The sequence below is a fragment of the Charadrius vociferus genome, unplaced genomic scaffold, assembly GCF_000708025.1.
Source record: "Charadrius vociferus isolate BGI_N301 unplaced genomic scaffold, ASM70802v2 scaffold858, whole genome shotgun sequence".
Taxonomy (NCBI): Eukaryota; Metazoa; Chordata; class Aves; order Charadriiformes; family Charadriidae; genus Charadrius; species Charadrius vociferus.
In genome coordinates, this window is record NW_009649724.1 from 4,071,009 (window position 1) to 4,088,068 (window position 17,060).

Sequence of the window (17,060 nt, forward strand, 5' to 3'; positions counted from 1 at the left end):
GGGCCCAGCTTCCCCTCAGAGGCGCCCCTTCCCTTTTAAAAAGCCATTTTCTTGAGGCGTTTTTCCCCCCTTAAATGGAGCCTCTTCAGCCTTGCCGTGCTGAAGTACCGTGTTCTTGCTTTTCCCTCAGGTTTAGTGTGAAAGGGGGCGAGGAGGGGGCGCAGCGGAGAGGAAAGGTAAGGCCTTGAGGCGCCGGGCATCCCTGAAGGTGTGAAACCCCCCACCCCGGCAGCACGTCCGGCCCGCTTTGCTTTCCAGAAACGCTCTCGGAAAGCCGGTCCTGAGTGCAGAATCGCCCACTTGAGGGCCAACCCGCTGCCTCTTCTGCTGGGGCTTAAATCGGGCAGACCGAAGCGAGCCGGGCGCCTGTCGGTCAGCTCAGGCTCCCGTGTGAGTTTGTTGGGATTGCAAACCTCTCCCAGCCTTTGCTGTGTCGCTCCCTCTCCTTTTTCATGCAGCCCAAAGCACCTGGAGAATCGCAGCATTAAATAAAAAACTCTGATGTGTTTTAACCTGTATCCGAGGAAGCTGAATCTTGTGTTTCTAACGTCGGCACGAATGGAGGCAGGGCTGCTTTTCCCCGCGCCGCCGGCCCCCCGCTATCTCTGTAGCCCGTCCCTTTCTAGGACGGTTTTGAGGAGCCGTGCGGGCCTGCTCCCATTGCGACTCCCACGTGGAGGAGACAGAGCTTGGGAATTGGCCAGGGACGACTCATTAACGTCCTTTCGGATTCTTCTAGCAGAAACGTAGCGGGTTTTAAACTATAACATAAGGTTTGTCTTATCCCAGCTTCTTAAAGCAACTTAGTTTAAAAAGAAGATCGGAATTAAGCCCTCGCTGGTGGTTGTTCTTCTCAGCACTCAAAGAAGCTAAAAATAATCGATGAGCAATGATTTTGTACTTGTTTCTGTATGTAATTTGAGGGGGCTGTTCCGGAGAAGCCCCTCTTCCACCATTGAGCTGGACGCATGCACTTTTTACTTTCCTTAAGCTTTAAACTTTCAAGTCTAGTGTGCAGGGATAGCTTTACTTGTCTGTTAGTTGCTGAGCGTGGAGGCAGTCAAAGGGCGTCCGCAGTGACTTCCCCATCTCCTTCGGTGGAGAAAATGTCTCCTGAATTTCCCGGGGTGGTTCTGCAGGCTGGGGTCTGACGTTGGCTGAGCGGCGGCGGCGTGTTTCATATACGGCAAGGTTTTTGTAAATATATACTCTGTGTCAGCCTTAGCGTTAATTTGGCATATGCTTTGTTTAGGCGTTTCGTTTTAGCTGGGATACATCTTTGTATTTCGGGCGTTTTTGCAGCTGGATGTGTCTTCTCTCTATTACTGGTTAGGTTTAGTCAATCTTGGCGACTCAGGGCATTGTTTAAAGATAATGATTCCTTGCTGAAATCTGCACCTCAAGGGCTTTCGGATAAATTAACTGATTTCTTAGGGGGAAAGAGAACACTGCAAACCTATGCAGGGACTCTATAAGCACAGCGCCATTAATAAAGGTGATGAGAGACCATGCTGTGACGGGAGAACGGGGCAGCTGAGCCAAGAACCCGCTGAGTTTGATGTTTACACTCTCTCCGGCTCCCTGTAGTCTAAATAGCTGGAAAGTTCCCGACGTCTCGAGGAGGAAGACTGGAGAGACGCTTCTTATCTTGTAAGTGCCCGTCGCTCCCTCTCCTTCATGGCACCCGCGTTCACGGCATGGCCAGGTACTGCAGGGTCCCCTTGGTGCTTTTTTCCCTGCGGCAGTGGTGCCACGCTCTGAGGTAATGCTATTTCATTTCGGTTACCTCGACCGTGCTGGCATGATCTGTCCCCCTGGAGAGCAGACCTTCTCCCCAGGCCTGAAATCTGGAGGTTTAAATTTCTTGGCTGAATCCTGAAAACTTATTCTGAGGAGAAAGAAGCACTTTTTTGGAGACAGAATTATTTCTGATGACGTTATTTCTAATTTTTTTTTTCCTTTTTTTTTTCTATCTGCATTAAATAGACATGAAGGTTGAAGTTTGTGATATTAGATTACCGTTTCTCGGTAACTATATTTATAAAAGGTGGTTTTTCCTAAGTTCGAAATGTCTTTTGAAATGTCCTTGGTGCTTTAGAGGCACTTTTGTCTTAAGAGGCACTTAAAAATTGATTTGATGGCTCCATTTCTGCTGTTTAAAGTAACGCAAATGTGTAGGACGAGCGAAATGGGAGCAGTGCTCAGGCAGGTGAATAAGCAAAACAGAGGAGGGCCTTGGGAGGACTTTATAAACAGGCTTGATATCGAGACCGAGCTGATAATTCGCAACCTAGAGCTAATATAAACTTAAATTAGATCCGTAAACAAAGCCGGTGGAGAAACTGGGGAGGGTTTTACCTTGGGCTGTTAGGTGCCTTGGAGGGAGTTGAGGGCAGATCTGGACAGCAGCGGGAGTTCAGCGCGATGCTTTACACAAGCTTCCTTTTTAAATATGCCAAGCTACATGCTTGAGTCCCTGGCTCATCTAAAGTGTCTTTGCACCGTTAATTAAAATTTGGCTGGCTTTGTGGAAGCAGCCTGTTCTTCCAAAAGAATCAGCTAATCCAAAATGAGAGATCTTACCCTACTGGAAGAAAAAAAAGGAGGTTTTTTTCCCCCCCTTGTTGTTTTCCATCCTGACTGGGCTTGGCTGTATTCACTCAGGGAGAGTTTGACGTTACTGCCTGACTGATCGTGTGTCCGGTGGGTCCTCCTGCCTTCCCGAGAGACACCCCTTTGGACCGAGTATTTTTCCAGCACTTTTAACTCCCCGAAAAGGTTCACCCCATGGCCTGATGCTTGCAGGTGTTTTGGGGGGGCGCGAGGCTGTGGAGGTTTGTTGTCAGAACAGCGTCGAACTGCTGTCGGGCTCGACGGCGGGTTGGAAGAACAGAGGGTACAACGTTCAAAAGGGTGTGGGATGGAGGAGGCTGGGGGGCCCTGCAAGCACGGAGGGTGTAAAAGCAGGAGGTGCAAGCGGTCGGTGGGAATGCGGTTCCTCACTTCCTAAATGGATTTGAAACTTTCATCCAAAATCTGGGCTCTACAGTAAAATAAAAATCTGATTATTTGAGGTGATGGGGAGTGCATGCTAAGTGGTGTTTTGGGAGGCAGGTTGTGTAGGCGAGCTCTCTGAGGTGTTATAATGTTATTATATTGTTGTTACAATGATAAATTATTATTGTGATGATAAATAAAATGTTTTCAGAAGTGGTCAGAAACGGAAGGCTGGCAAGCACACTGTATCTGAGTGTCTGCAGGAGTCAGTGTGCCGTGTTTTCATCATCCCGCATCAAAAGATGATGATTACGTAGATTATTTGGACCATTTCTTAAATGATCCCTACCAACATTTGCAGCACAGCTGAGGTTTCGTAGCTGTAAAAGTTTCACCTGCCAGTGCTGCTGCTTCGCTGCAGTGAAGCAATTGCAGGCATTTGTCTGTAGTAGAAATGCTAAGATGTCACCGAGGCTGTGAAACCTGTAAAAAAACTGTGATTTTGGGCCAGCAGCCCTCGGGCAGCATTTCCTTTTGGCAAAAGCCTGCCCGCCAGAATTTTTTCTGGACTCTTTATTATAATTAGCAAGAAAAAATGGGCAAGGGTAAACAGTTCTGTCTGCTTTCTTTCCCTTTTAATAGTCTTATTTTGGAGAGGCAGGTGGGAGAGGACCGTGTGCTGGCAGACCTTTGGTATTTTATGTCATGGGCTGTTGATAGAGTTCTCAGACATATAACTTTCTTTAAGGTCATATCCCACCGCATGCAGATGTATGGCGGGCTGGTTAATCCTTCTCTCATCACCAGAGAATGAAATGCTCTCGGTGGCTTTTTGTAGCCAACAAAAATCTTTTTGTCTTTCTCCCCTCCCGTTGTTTTTTCCAAGCGGCAGGTTTGCTGACGGGCATCGCCTTGGAAGCGGGGAGCGCCTGCTCCGAGGTACAGGCTCGCAGGCAAAGGTGAACGGCCAAAATGAAATGAAGGGTCTGGCAAACAGTGGTCTGCCAGTGGCCACTGCAAGCCGGTTTTGTACAAAACAGCCCTATGATTTTATTGAGCTTCGTTGTAAAGGAAGTTAAGGATGTGTATGAGAGCCGCGGGGCAAAGTTCAGGAACAAAAAAGTGCAATTCTCAGCCTGAAGGTGATCTCATAAAGATAACAAACCCCGGTATTTATCCGCCCGTGAAAAGCTGGCTTGGCAAAAACCTGTGGTCTGTTCCACGTCGTATTGCATATATGTAGTGACTTTGCTTGTGGTGATTTGTCTACTATAGAAACTGGATGGCTTCTACGGTGAGCCTGGGTAAAGAAACATTGTTGGAAGATGGAATGCCACCTGCAAAAAAGCCCAGGTAAATTAAATTGTACTCCAGTGAATTTCTTCTAATAATAAGAGCTTTTCCCTAACCCTGCATTGTTCTTTAAAGAGCATGACACTTGGCACCGAGCCCCAGCCGCCGTTTCGGTTGCTGATCCAAGAAAAGCGCGCTGTCTCTCGCCGTGCCCTGTAACTAGGATTTTCCTGCGGTGCGTGGAACAAAGACTTCAACACCCAGAACGCGCTCCGTTGCTGTGGTTTTTTAACCCCTAAGCCAGGATGCATGGTTGCAGAGAAAGCTGGTTTTCGCTGTGCTGTCTCTGTGGTTTTGATCAGTGTTAACCCCGGCTCAGGTCCTGTCCACATGTAGGGTCACACCCGATACCGTGGTCGTGCTTCTTCACTGGAGTTGGACACCAGTTTCCAGGAGGACAGGCAATTACTCGAATTAGTATGATTTTGCTGCATGCAAAGGCTAAATAATTCCACTTTGGAGGCTCCCTAGACTAATAAGTAGGTCATCTTATGGTTCTCCAAGCTGAGCATGATACTACCTTAGGACATATCCACGCTTCTTTCCATCCAGGGTTGGTACTGTGGCTGCTGCAGCAGCACGGACTCAGGATTTAAGGCATCGCCACCTGCGAACGAGCAGCTCATTCTAGGGAGTTGTCTTCCACTAATGTGATTTATTTACGAGTTATGGAGGGCTGGAGAATAGTTTCTGGGAGGGACCCCTGGTCTCAAGGTTGGTCCAGTGACTGTGGAATGAGCAGAAAAGCGGCTCGGCTGGGAGATTATGTTTTTCTTGCCCGGGATATCAGGGTAAAAACAATTGTATTTATCAGCGTGGGAACAGAATGCCTCTTTCAGAGCTGTTGCATAGGATGTTAAGACTTGTGTATTTGTTATTCTTTCGGATTTCAGTCCCTAGGTTTCTGGTTGTGTTTGTATACTACCTCATTAGCATGAATATTAGCTTATTCTTTGTGTGCGATGCTTGCAGGCCCAAAATTAAAACCCATTTATCTCCACTAACAGCGAAGACCTCTTAAAGAAAAGGGTTAACTTGTCTGTTTGTGTAGGCAGAGGGAAGGCAAAGCTTCATCTGTGTGGTGTCGGTTTCCTTTCCCCTTCTCGCTTAAATATCACGTGTTTGCAGATAAAAAAACATTCTTTCCAAATGAGCTGCCTCCCTGGGCTGCTGCTTCCATCCTCTGGGAAGCTGCAGCCGGTCCCCCGCTTCAGTAAAGCAGCCTGACCCTGGGCAAGGCGTGATGGCAAGCAGCACATCTACTTAATAAATAATAAATTTCAAATTTAAAAGCGCTATGCAGGTGTAAAGCTGGGAAAATAGGGAAGAGGGGAGGAGGAGGAAGGAGAATACATCCACACAGCTCTTGCCTGAGACTCTTTGTGTCTGGGCTTCCAAAAGATTGGCCTGGAGCATCCCGCTTACAGTGCAGGCGTAACGGGGAAGGGGTTGCTGGTCCCGCTGAGTGGTCTTTTTAGCAAAGAGGGGGTGGGGAGTGGGAAGGTCCTCCCCAGGGCAGAGCTGGGAGGAAACCTTCGCTTCCTTCCTCTTGTGCTGGGATAAATGGGGCTGCTGTCTTCAGGCCCCCTTTTGGCACCTTATTTAAAGCAGGAGCAGTCCTGGTTGTGTTTACTCCCCGCGTGGGGGTGCGATGTGTGCTTTGTCTTAGTACATATAGAGTATGTATGTGTCTCTACAGCCATCGATAACATAATGCTCACCACACCTTTTCCACAGTCTCCAGCCTTTCTGCAGGCTTCCAGGTAACTGTTATTAACAAGACCTCCCTTATTCCAAATTTTAATTGAATTAGCTTTGCTTAGGAAGTGTTCCTGGGTGGTATTGACTTCCCCAGTAACTCTCTTAGTAACGTTCTCGATTGCCAAATATGTTGTAATTACGTACCTGGTAGTTGTGGGCATTTGTGATGCCGATCCGTGGAGCTCCGCGCTGTCTTTAAGGGATGCCAAGCTGCTCCTCTCATCCTCTGTTTATCAGAGCACCCTAATTGACATGTTGATTCAAAATTTAGGCAGAGGGTACCTCCCTTGTCTTCGGTCTGCATGTTCCACGACCCAAGACATCCTTCCATCGATGATGGTACCAGCTGTGCTACTTTCTCCTCTTGCAGGAAGCTGTTGCCAAGCCTCAAAACCAAGAAGCCTCGGGAACTTGTTTTGGTGATCGGGACAGGAATCAGTGCAGCAGTTGCTCCCCAGGTCCCAGCGCTGAAGTCTTGGAAGGGTTTAATCCAGGCCCTCCTGGATGCTGCTATTGACTTTGATCTCCTGGAAGATGAAGAGAGCAAACGGTTTCAAAAGTGTCTCCACGAAGACAAGAACTTGGTTCACGTTGCCCACGACCTCATCCAGAAGCTGTCTCCGGTGAGTGTGCTTGTACTAAATATTCGGTACCCCACCCCGAGCGTAGGATTTGGTTTTTGGAAATAGCCAAATTTGGTTCTCCAGCGTGTCCCCATCTCCAGCGATCCTCTGTCTCCCAGGAACCCCAAGTGCCGTTACTGTGCCAGGTTCCTGAGACATAGTTCTGCCGTGGGCACCAGCTTTTGGGTGTTTCACTCGGAGTATGCTGGGGGGCAGATGATGAGGTGCACCCACCTCAATGCCGTAAGTGCTCTGTGTTTGCCTTGCAAGGACCTACGGTTTTTGCGGAGGTCTTCAAGAAATAGGCGGGTGGTTTTCATCAAGTCGTTTAGCATGAAGTGTTAAAAGAAGCCCGACTCTGATCTTAATCTGTCTCCCTTTCTCAGCGCACAAGCAATGTTCGCTCAACCTTTTTCAAAGACTGTTTATACGAGGTGTTTGATGACCTGGAATCTAAAATGGAAGATTCTGGGAAGCAGCTGCTCCAGTCTGTGCTTCACTTAATGGAAAACGGGGCACTTGTGTTAACCACAAACTTTGATAACCTGCTGGAACTGTACGCAGCACACCAGGGCAAGCATCTGGAGTCTCTTGACCTGACTGATGAAAAGAAGGTAAACGATGATGATTTTCTTTTTAATTGTCAGGGCTGAGCTGGTCCAGCAGGACAGTGGGATGTGCCCTCACATCTGCGTAAGGGGATTGTACTGTTCATCGTAATTTAAATGACGTTAGACAAACTCCAAGCAGAGGCTCTGACCATTTGGGGCAGTGAGCAGAGGAATGAAGACGAATGCTCGTTTCTGAAATGCTGTGCTTGCTGGCTGACATCCATTCCTTAAGCCTGGTATTTCTTTGATCTCTGTCCTTGAAACTTCTGGCTTGGCCTTGCCGAAGTACCGCAAGCCTTGTTTCCACATAAGGCTTGGGTTGACGTTTCTAACCGACACGGGAAACTCCGTGCGAGGCACAAAGCTAACTTTTCTATTTTTATAATGTGCTGCGGAGTGCTTTTTTGTGGCAGAGCATTTTCGGGGCTGTAGCTTTCGAGGCTTCCCCCTCGCCCCGTGTCCTCTTTCTGAAATGGCTGGATGGCTCCTGCTGGGTTACTCGTGTGCTCCGGCTTCTTCTTTCGTGCTCTCGGATTCGTAGCTGTGAGCTTCCCTCCTTCTGCTCCAGGCCGGCAGAAAATCAGACCATGAAACCCTGAGCTCCTCGCCACCTGTCCACCTCACCTCTCCACCCTGGGTTTTACTGGTGGAGAGCATCTTGTCCTTCTGTTTGCTTGTTAAACAGGTGCCACATGCAGGTCTCTTTCCATTCTGAGTCATTTCTGTGCTTCACGTTTCCTGCGTGACCTCTTAATCTGCATGGCTGCAAGATGTGCTTACAGTGTTACAAATAAGCATTCTAATTATTGCAAGCTTAAATGAGCTAAGGTCTGCAGGAGTAAACTGAGAGCCTCGGAAGTGGCTTTCTGAAATGAAGGTCAGCTGTTGAGCTTCCTCACATCTTCTCAGAGATTAGAGGTGCCAAGAAATAAAACTCTGTAGGCTTGAGAAACATGCTGATGTAATATTTAGAGTTTTCCCCTTTTTTTCTGCTGAGTCTGGTGTATTGATTCGGTCTCTCCCCATCGCATTTGCTGTTCAGCTGAAGTTGCTGACCCAAACAAGCACCGCAGGCGGTAGCCGTGGGCCGCGATGTAGAGGCTGATGGACTCATGACCTCTTGAGGAGACAAGATGGAGCATGAGGAAGAAGCTGCCTCTTTGAAACCCTTCCCCACCGTGCTGTTGTTAACAGCGCCGTGGACGCTAACGTGATGCGCCCGCTAACATTTCTGGAGGGGTTTGTTTTGCGCAGGTGCTGGAGTGGGCGCAAGAGAAGAGGAAGCTTAGCGTCCTTCATATCCACGGCGTTTACACCAACCCCAGCGGCATAGTGCTCCACCCGGCCGGCTACCAGAACGTGCTGCGCAACACGGAGGTCATGGTGAGGCAGCCCCTGCCTTCTCTCTGCCGGGCATGCTTTGGGGTCCCGTACGTTGTGTATATACGTCTCCCGCGTCCCTGGCAAGCCCGTGTCTTAACCGGGCGTAGGCTCAGCTGAGTTTAAAGACTGGGCTTCACACAGGGTGGTGGGAGAGCCCTTAATTTTGTGAAACAGAAGCGGAGGGATGGATTCTCGAGCCCGCTAAGCTGCAAAAACACCTCAGCACGCTTGCGTTGAGGGCGATTGAATGATGGCACTCCTGCAGAGCCTCATCAGTGATAAGGCAGGTGCTGTCTCTTGTGCCTTGTGAAGATAAAGCTTGCCTTGACTAAGAACGTCTTTCCCTTTTTTAAAGCGAGAGATTCAGAAGCTGTATGAAAATAAGTCATTCCTGTTCTTGGGCTGTGGTTGGACTGTTGATGACACCACGTTTCAGGCCCTGTTTCTAGAGGCTGTGAAGCACAAGTCAGACCTGGAGCACTTCATGCTTGTCCGGAGGGGAGACGTGGATGAATTTAAGAAGCTCCGTGAGAACATGCTGGACAAAGGGATTAAAGTGATTTCCTACGGAGATGAATACGCAGACTTGCCCGAGTACTTTGAGAGGCTGACGAGCGAGATTGCCATGCGGGGTCGAACAGGTACGGGGGTTACGGGCAGTGCAGGGTGGCCGTCTGGGTCCAGCCACCATCTCCGCACTGAACTCGGGCATCCTGTCACACGCAACGCGGTTCTTGACTGTCACCGTGGACTTCGCAGTGTGGGCAGTGTTAATAGCCCCCATTCTCTATGCTGTATTATTCCTTAAGCTTTTTTTTGTTTGCCCCCCAAAAATTGTCTGCAAGTGTAGCTGAATTTGGGGTTTGCTTTTACAAAATCACAGTGTGTTTTTATAGTTTAAACAGCTCTGCTGCTTCCCACACATCCAAACGTTATTTTTCACGTGCAGCGAAAGGGCATTTCAGTCTCGCTGACCTTCGTGCCGCTCAGCCTGAGCTAATGCTCTAACATACAAGAGATCTCGCTAATAAATCATAAAAATGGGGAAAAGAAGCGAGTTTGCGTGCCAGAGCCTTGCTGGCCTGCGTTCTGAGGGTAAAACCCAGCCAGGAAAGCCTCCGCGCCGCAGGCACTGCGTGCTGTTCGCACCGGGGCTCCCCGTGCCTGCGCAGCCGCCTCGGGGCTGCTTTTCCACCCGGTGGTTGCTCTCTCCTAGGTGTGCCTAAGGAGGGACAACAGCTGAACGGCTCTGCTGCTGCCCACCCCGAGATAAAAGGTAAGATTCTCCCGAGCGGCTTCTTCGCCTTTTCTAACCCCTTTGCGACTCCCCCCCCGGAGCGGAGGATGGAAGTCCGCTGCTCTCGAGCTGCTGCCCGCACGCACCCAGCCGAGCCGGGACACTTCAGGCAGGAGCCAGAGCCCCCTCGGACAGACGCCTGGTTTAACGTAGTAATTATCTTTTTATCACGGTTGCACGTGCCTGGGGAAGCACCGTCTCCCCGAGGGAGCTGCAGCCAACTCTAATTTCATACTTAGTGCTTTTGTATTCTGTACTTTCAATTAAAAACATGAAACTTGAGCGTTTTTTTTTTTTTTTTTACTTGAAGCTCTAGTTTTCTAGTCCTGTCTTTATACTGTACAGTATTTTGTATGTTGAAGCTTGTATTAAAGGCCTGTTCACTTAACTTTTGGCTGGTGTGTGATTTACACGCCCCAGGAAATAGGTCCTGGCTGAAGGCAAGTTATTTATACACAGAGAACAAATTATGAAGTTTATTTTTATATAAATTATGTCTCTTAGCAGACAGCATTCAATTTATTGCACTATAGCACATCTGCGATACAGAGCTACAAGACATCATAAGAGAGTTTTGTATTATTCAGTGTAGCACTTCAGACCGGGATCAAGAGGCACTCGAAGGGTGGCGGGGGAAGAAAGGGTGCAGGAAAGCAGCAAGCAGCCACCAGTAGCTTCCAGTATGATTTTTTTTTGTTGTTTTTCCTTTTTACTAGCAAATAACACTGAGGGCAGCAGGCAGGAGCCAGGCAGGAGCACGCTGCCTTCCTTCCTTCTCCGGCCATGATTAGCACTATCGGACCAAACTGCCGCAGCTCTCCAGCTCCTGCCTAAACACGCGGTGTCCGAGTACCCTGCTGCGGAGTCCCGGTGAGGACAGAAAGGGGGACGTTAAGGCAATTTACCATCTCCCCTCCAGCCCAGCGCAGGCCGTCGCCTTTTTTGGTTTGTCAGCTTCGGTGGAGCTGCCACTAGCAGCGACATCAACAGCCAGATCTTCTAACGCTGCAGCTAAGCAGCGCCTATCCTGCTCACCCTTGATCAAAGTCACTTCTATGTCCTCCCTAAGCTGGTCTAAAAATCAAAAGCAGCTCAAAAAAAAGCCAAACAAAACAACAACAACGCCTTCAAATCCCCCAAAAAAGCACAGCAGGTCCTTGCGCTGCTCACCCCCCCTCCCTGTGCAGCACGAACAATACAAAGCTCTGGATTCAGCCTCCCCGCGCGGGAGCCTGCGTCACTTAAAACAGAATGAAGGAAACCAGGGGAAGGGCTTTTGCTGGATAAAAGGGGTTTTAGCCAAAAAAAAAAAAAAAAATTAAAAAAAGTTACCCTTCGCGCCAGTATCCCTTCATTCTGTTCTGCACTACACGGGACAGACTAGTCGGTAACGGGGTAAAGCATGTTCTTCTCGGACAGCTGCGAACAGCGATTTGGTGTTTTTTAGGCCTTCATGAGCGCTGCGACCACGGCCTTGGCGTTAAGGCTTCGCAGATCACAGTAAGTTTGTCCGGTACCAACGAAAACGATGGGCTTGCTCGTGATGTAGGTCATGGAGATGGCGGCGCCGACCTGCCGAGGATAACGAGGACCGTTAGCCTGCAAATCCAGTGCTAACCCCTCGCGGGAACGCGCCCGAGAGCTTGTCAAATATTCAGCCTCCTCGTACTTCTCGGATGCGTATGGTCCCCATACGCCCCGCTGCGTTAACGCGTATAAACCAGGAGACCTCACGGCCCCGTTTTTCCACATGTGCAGAAATCAGACTGCTAAAATTTGTTTAAATGGCTTAAATGCAAGAGGAAGACAGGGGATGGTGTCTGGGACAGCACGGAAGTGCCCCGTGTTTGACAATTCCTGTCTTTTCCCCCTCCGGTCACCAGTGGGAAGCTTTGCAGGGATCTGTCTCGACAGCTTCCTTACCTTGTCATCGATGGTGTCAAACTTGGTGAGGACAATCCCGTCGATGAGCCGCGGCGTCTGGGCCATGGAGTGATCAGCCAGGGCCTTGTTGAACTTGACCTGAGGGAGAGAATGGATCGAAGAACCGCATTTGTGGTGCTGCTGCTGTCCAAATCTCCGATAAAACCTATAGAAGTGGGTTTTTTGTTCCCCTCCTCGATCTTTGAGCAAACAAAGCCTCACCAGCTGATCCACAGCCTCATTTCCCACCAGCGCTTCCCCAACAAACAGGACCAGGTCGGGAGCGTTGACGGCGATGAGTTTGGCCAGCGCCGTCATCAAGGGAGCGTTGTCCTGCATGCGGCCCGCCGTGTCCACCAGCACCACATCAAAGCCCTGGTTGCGAGCTGGGGAGGCAGCGTTAAGCAGGATGCTCCCCAAAAATGATGTCTCCCACCACCGGTTTTCCACCTACCATAAGAGATGGCCTCCATGGCAATCCCCGCGGCGTCCTTGCCGTAGCCTTTCTCGTAGAGCTGCACCATGGTCCGCCCACCGTGGCTCTCCGGAGGGTGCAGGGCGTTGAGGCGACGGGTGTGGGTGCGGAGCTGCTCCACTGCTCCCGCGCGAAAGGTGTCACAGGCAGCGATGAGGACACTGAAACCGTTCTCGATGAGCCAGAACGAGATCTGTAGGTGGCAACGGATCAAAAAAAGCCCGTTAGCAGTCACAGATTGACCTCAGCTCTGGTCCCAGAGAGCCAGCAGGACTGTGTCCTACCTTGGCCAGGTTGGTGGACTTCCCAACACCGTTGACGCCACAGAAAGTGACCACGTAGGGTCGGCGATGGCGCTGGGCATCCATGACATCACGGAGGACATCCACACGGCGCTGGGGCTGCAGGATCTGCACAAGAGCTTCCTGCAGGGCCTGCTTCACCGTCGAGGTCACCGCTGGGAAGGAGGAGATGGAAAGAGTCACGCCTGGGGAACGCTCCTGAGCCCCGAACCACAAGGCAGAAGGCCACGCGGCCACTTACTGGTGAACGTTCCCATCACCTTCCCTTCCAGTTTCTTAGCCACCGATTCACAGAGCTGCACCGCGATCTCGGCTGCCACGTTTTTTGCTTCGAGAAAGAGACAGAGAGAGGGGCGTTAGTGCTGCCGAGGAGGTTACACACGCCGGACATCAGCGTCAAGGGAAGGATGGAGTCAGCGTGAAGGATCCCCACCAGACTAGACCGCTTCCCCCCTTTTGATGCGCTGTTGAGGGCTCCCCAGACCCAAGAAAGGAACCCACCATGGTTCCTGTGGGCAAGAACAGCCCAAACTGTGGGTGCCCACCCGACGGAGCACAGGGAACCACCTCCAACTAACCCGCTCACAGCGGATCCAGACATACCGATCAAGTGATCCTTCATCTTCTCCAGTACGGGGTCCATGTCCTCTCTCGTCAAGCTCTTGGAGCCCACCAGGCCTTTCAGCATGCCAAACATGCCCCCTAGGCCACCCTTCTTCGCGCTGCGGAGAAGGGGAGGTGTTATCTTTAGGTTTGAGGAGCAAGTCACATAGGGCGCGCAACTGCCAGATGCAAGAAGAGCCCACCACACCAATTTGTTCCCACTGCGTTACTGGTTAGACTGGGAGAGAAATCAAGAAGCGTGTGGCAAGCAGGGGCTGCAGGAGCCTCTACCTGGGTTTCGAAGGGTTCTGAATAACCTTCTCCTCTTCAGCTTCATCATCGCTTTCATACTCAAGGTCGTAGAGGCGGCCGGGCTCACGATTTCGATCCCCCAGGGCCTGTGAGGGGGGAAAAGATGCGCCGTGAAAAATCGGCAACTGCTTACCATCATCTCCCCCGGCCTGCTTTCGCTGCGACAAGTTATCGTTGGCAGCCGAGGCAGCTCTGCAGAGATCTTTGCTCAGCCGTCTCGCGCCGCTAGCAGCTGCCACAGCTGGAGACGGTATCCTTTAGGCAGCAGCTGTACAGGCCGGGCGCTGCGATCCCCGTTTCTAGCACTTTCTCAGCCAGCCGTGGAGACCAGGCTGGGTTTGCAACGCCCAGCTGATCCCAGAACAACGCACTAAAGCAGACAGGGCGACCTGATTTTTTTTCCTTACTATATCAGGGTCAAATTCCTCCGCGGGACAAGCCTCCGCGCTGCCGTTGGTAGCGGAGTTACTGTAATCGAGTACTTTGGCATTAGAGTTCCCCAGATCCCACACTCGGGGCTTCTTTCCCTTCTCCTTCTGTGCCTCGGGCTTTGGAGATCTGCCGAAATAAAGACCAGAAACACGCTTTGTTCGGTGCAGTGAAGCAGCAGCAATCACCTCCTTAGAAGGTGTGAAAATTAAAAGCCTGCATTACCCAAAAAAGGCATAAATCAAGGCTAAACTTGGCTGATTCAGTCTCCAGAGTTTATCTGAACTTTAGCCCTGTACCAGACGGCTTTACCTCGAGCCAGGCACTGATGCGCCGCTGCCCTTTGCTCACAGCAGGAAAGCCTCACCAAAAAGAGGTCTGGACCTCTCCCAGGCACACGCCAGGTTTCTGGGTCTCCCAGGGAAGGGATCAGGCTCTATTTCCCTTCCAGGATTCCCAGCACACCCTCTCCCAGTCTCTCCAGCCAGCAGGGAAATAAGGAAAAGGGAGATAAGGTCCAGGAAAGCAAGGACCAACTTCCAGGGGTCACTGAAGGTAGCAGAGATTCGGCGATGCCCAAGGGACATCAGGAAGAGCTGCTCTGAAGCGCAGCGAGACTGATCGTGTCCTCGTTACCCACCTGGACTTCTCCCCTGCTTTCATGTGTCTCTTGAAGAATTCCTCCCGGTTCTTTTGCAGGATTTCATCCTTGGTCAGTTCCTCCTTCTCCCCGGCTGCGGAGGGCTGCTTGTCACCCGCAGATGCTTTACTGGGCGCTGCGACAGCTTCAGTGCCTGACGGAAAGTGTCCCACCATGAGCTCAGACCCGTGTTTGGGTGCTACGAGAAGACTGGGAAACCTCTGGAATAATTATTTCGCCCCCATATCCCTCTCCCATCAACTCACCCTCTTTTTTGGAACCTTTGTTCTTCTTGTTCTTGACTTTCTCCTTTGGTTTCTCCCCTCGGGTTTCTATCATACACTTGACAGTCTTCTGGGACTTGAGAGACTGCTCAAACGTTTTCATTACCGTGGGAGCTCGGACTTTACTGCTCTCCTCTGCATCCCTGCGGGGAGGTGGCCCGTTAGCCTGAATTTCAGCTCTCCCCCCCCTCACAGCCCCCCGTCTATCTCCGCTCTAAATGGAAACTCAAGAGGAATGGGAAAAAAAAACCCAAAAACAGGCTCTGCTACCGGAGGAGGCGCATGAAGTCGTCTTTAAAATCAAAGGTGCCATTTAGGAGGCCCAGGGTGCCTTTCTGCTGGAACTCATTGCGATACTTGTCTCTGAACTCCTTATGGACGTCGTCTATCAACTTGTCGACGTAGGTTAGAGTCAGGATCTTCTGAAACCCCACCTGCAAAGCAGCACAGGGCAAAAATGTTGCTCTTTCAGCTGATTTAACTGCAGCATCTAGCTGGCAAGGAAGCGAAAACCTCTGCGTTTGATAGGGAGCTCTTCAGTTTCAGCAGGCTTCAGGCGATGTTTTCTAGTCTGACCTCCCCGAGCTTTTAATACGCTCTCAAAAAACAGGAAAACAAAACGGCATGGCCCAGAGCTTCGCTTTAAAAGGCGACACCAATAAAAATAGGTTGACTGTTTCATGGCAACAAAGACACGGAGCGCAAGACCAGCAAGCCTTTGCCTTATCTTTAGGTACACAACGAAGGTTGTGTGGATTTAGAGATAAGGGGAGACTGAAAGGGAGAGTGTTAAAATATTTTCAAAAGTAAAGAGGACGACACATTTCTGGCTTCTTTTAAATAGATCTGACCAAAATAAAAAGTTTTATTAGGATGTAGCAGCGTGTACGGCTTCTATTTGAGGTTTAATGAGTTCTAATCCTATCACAGATGATTAAAATAAGCTGCTACCGCAGTGGTGTATGACCAAGAGACACCCCACATCCACCCACCAAGTCCACCAGGCTCCCTCGGGAGGAAGCATCTACGCCAGGATCAGCACTCAGCTCCCCGAGACACTTCCAGCACCACGTTGCGCCTCCTCACCCCCCAAAAAAATCCCCCAGCCAGAAGGAGCCAACCCAGTTCTGGGTGTCAAGCAACAGCCCTGTGCAATTAAACCACCCGGTTGCTTAAGCCGCCATCAGATGATAATTGTTCTCTTCGTTTTCAGACTGGATCAACGCTAACTCACGGATGGTTTTTCCCAATCGTATGAGCCTCATCCTGCCATTTCCCAACCGGCGCCGGCTCTTGATAGACCCCGGCTTCCCCACATCCAGCCGGGCGGCTGCTGGCACGGGGAGGAGGAAAAAAGCACTACGCCAGGAAAAACCTTCCCGTTATCAACACACGAGCTGCTTTTCTTCCCAAGCAGCGTGGAGGAAGCCTCCTTGCCAGGTCAGCCGCTGCTCCCCGTCAGATTTTAGCAAAAGAGAAAGCCTCACCCGTTTGGGAAGACTTTTTTTTCCCCAACTGAGCCACATACGAACGCCTCTTTTTTTTTTGGCGGCAGCCCCCCTCCCTCGGGGTTCTAGGGCTGGAGGGAGGTTACTTACCACAAACACCAGCTCAAACTGGTTGTCCAGTTTGTACTTGAGCGTGAGGGCTTCATGGGTGAAGGAGTTGTTGCCGCCGCGCTCCTAGGAGAGAGGAACTGTTGCAAGGGAGGTGCCAGCAGCGAGGAAACCCCCAAATCACCCCTGTCACCCTCCGTCCACCCCCTCCTCCTCCAAAAAGGGGTCCAGCACCTGTTATAGGTGGCCCAGCACCTCTTACAGGTCACCCAGCACCCCTCATAGGTGCTCCAGCACCCTCACAGACACCCCAGCACCCCTGACAACCGATCTAGCACCCCTCACAGCCGCCCCAGCACCCCTCACAGTTCCTCCAGCCCCCTCACAGCTGCCCCACAACCCCTTATAGCTGCCCCAGCACCCCTCACAGCTCTTCCAGCCCCCTCACAGCTGCCCCACAACCCCTTATAGCTGCCCCAGCCCCCTTCACAGCTGCCCAGCACCTCTTATA

General features: G+C 50.8%; 2 protein-coding genes across 2 annotated transcripts in view; one reads left to right on the forward strand and one right to left on the reverse strand.

The window, feature by feature from the left end:
- The first annotated feature begins 150 nt into the window (after nucleotides 1-150).
- FAM118B (family with sequence similarity 118, member B) lies at nucleotides 151-10,899 on the forward strand. Its single transcript, XM_009890815.1, is given in 8 exon segments — nucleotides 151-176; nucleotides 4,273-4,350; nucleotides 6,482-6,734; nucleotides 7,121-7,348; nucleotides 8,600-8,728; nucleotides 9,084-9,369; nucleotides 9,945-10,004; nucleotides 10,742-10,899. Coding segments are annotated over 7 exon segments (1,185 nt in total). The 5' UTR covers nucleotides 151-176; nucleotides 4,273-4,279.
- A 569-nt stretch (nucleotides 10,900-11,468) lies between these two features.
- The window catches only part of SRPR (signal recognition particle receptor (docking protein)), a 13,125-nt gene continuing 7,533 nt past the window's right edge, over nucleotides 11,469-17,060 (reverse strand). The window contains exons 3-15 of the mRNA XM_009890833.1: nucleotides 16,592-16,675; nucleotides 15,264-15,427; nucleotides 14,976-15,136; nucleotides 14,710-14,863; nucleotides 14,048-14,198; nucleotides 13,620-13,726; nucleotides 13,329-13,447; nucleotides 12,967-13,053; nucleotides 12,708-12,880; nucleotides 12,403-12,616; nucleotides 12,171-12,334; nucleotides 11,949-12,047; nucleotides 11,469-11,597 (exon numbers count right to left, since the gene is read on the reverse strand). Coding sequence (XP_009889135.1) covers nucleotides 11,469-11,597; nucleotides 11,949-12,047; nucleotides 12,171-12,334; nucleotides 12,403-12,616; nucleotides 12,708-12,880; nucleotides 12,967-13,053; nucleotides 13,329-13,447; nucleotides 13,620-13,726; nucleotides 14,048-14,198; nucleotides 14,710-14,863; nucleotides 14,976-15,136; nucleotides 15,264-15,427; nucleotides 16,592-16,675 — 1,806 coding nt within the window. The remainder of the gene's footprint in view (nucleotides 11,598-11,948; nucleotides 12,048-12,170; nucleotides 12,335-12,402; nucleotides 12,617-12,707; nucleotides 12,881-12,966; nucleotides 13,054-13,328; nucleotides 13,448-13,619; nucleotides 13,727-14,047; nucleotides 14,199-14,709; nucleotides 14,864-14,975; nucleotides 15,137-15,263; nucleotides 15,428-16,591; nucleotides 16,676-17,060) is intronic.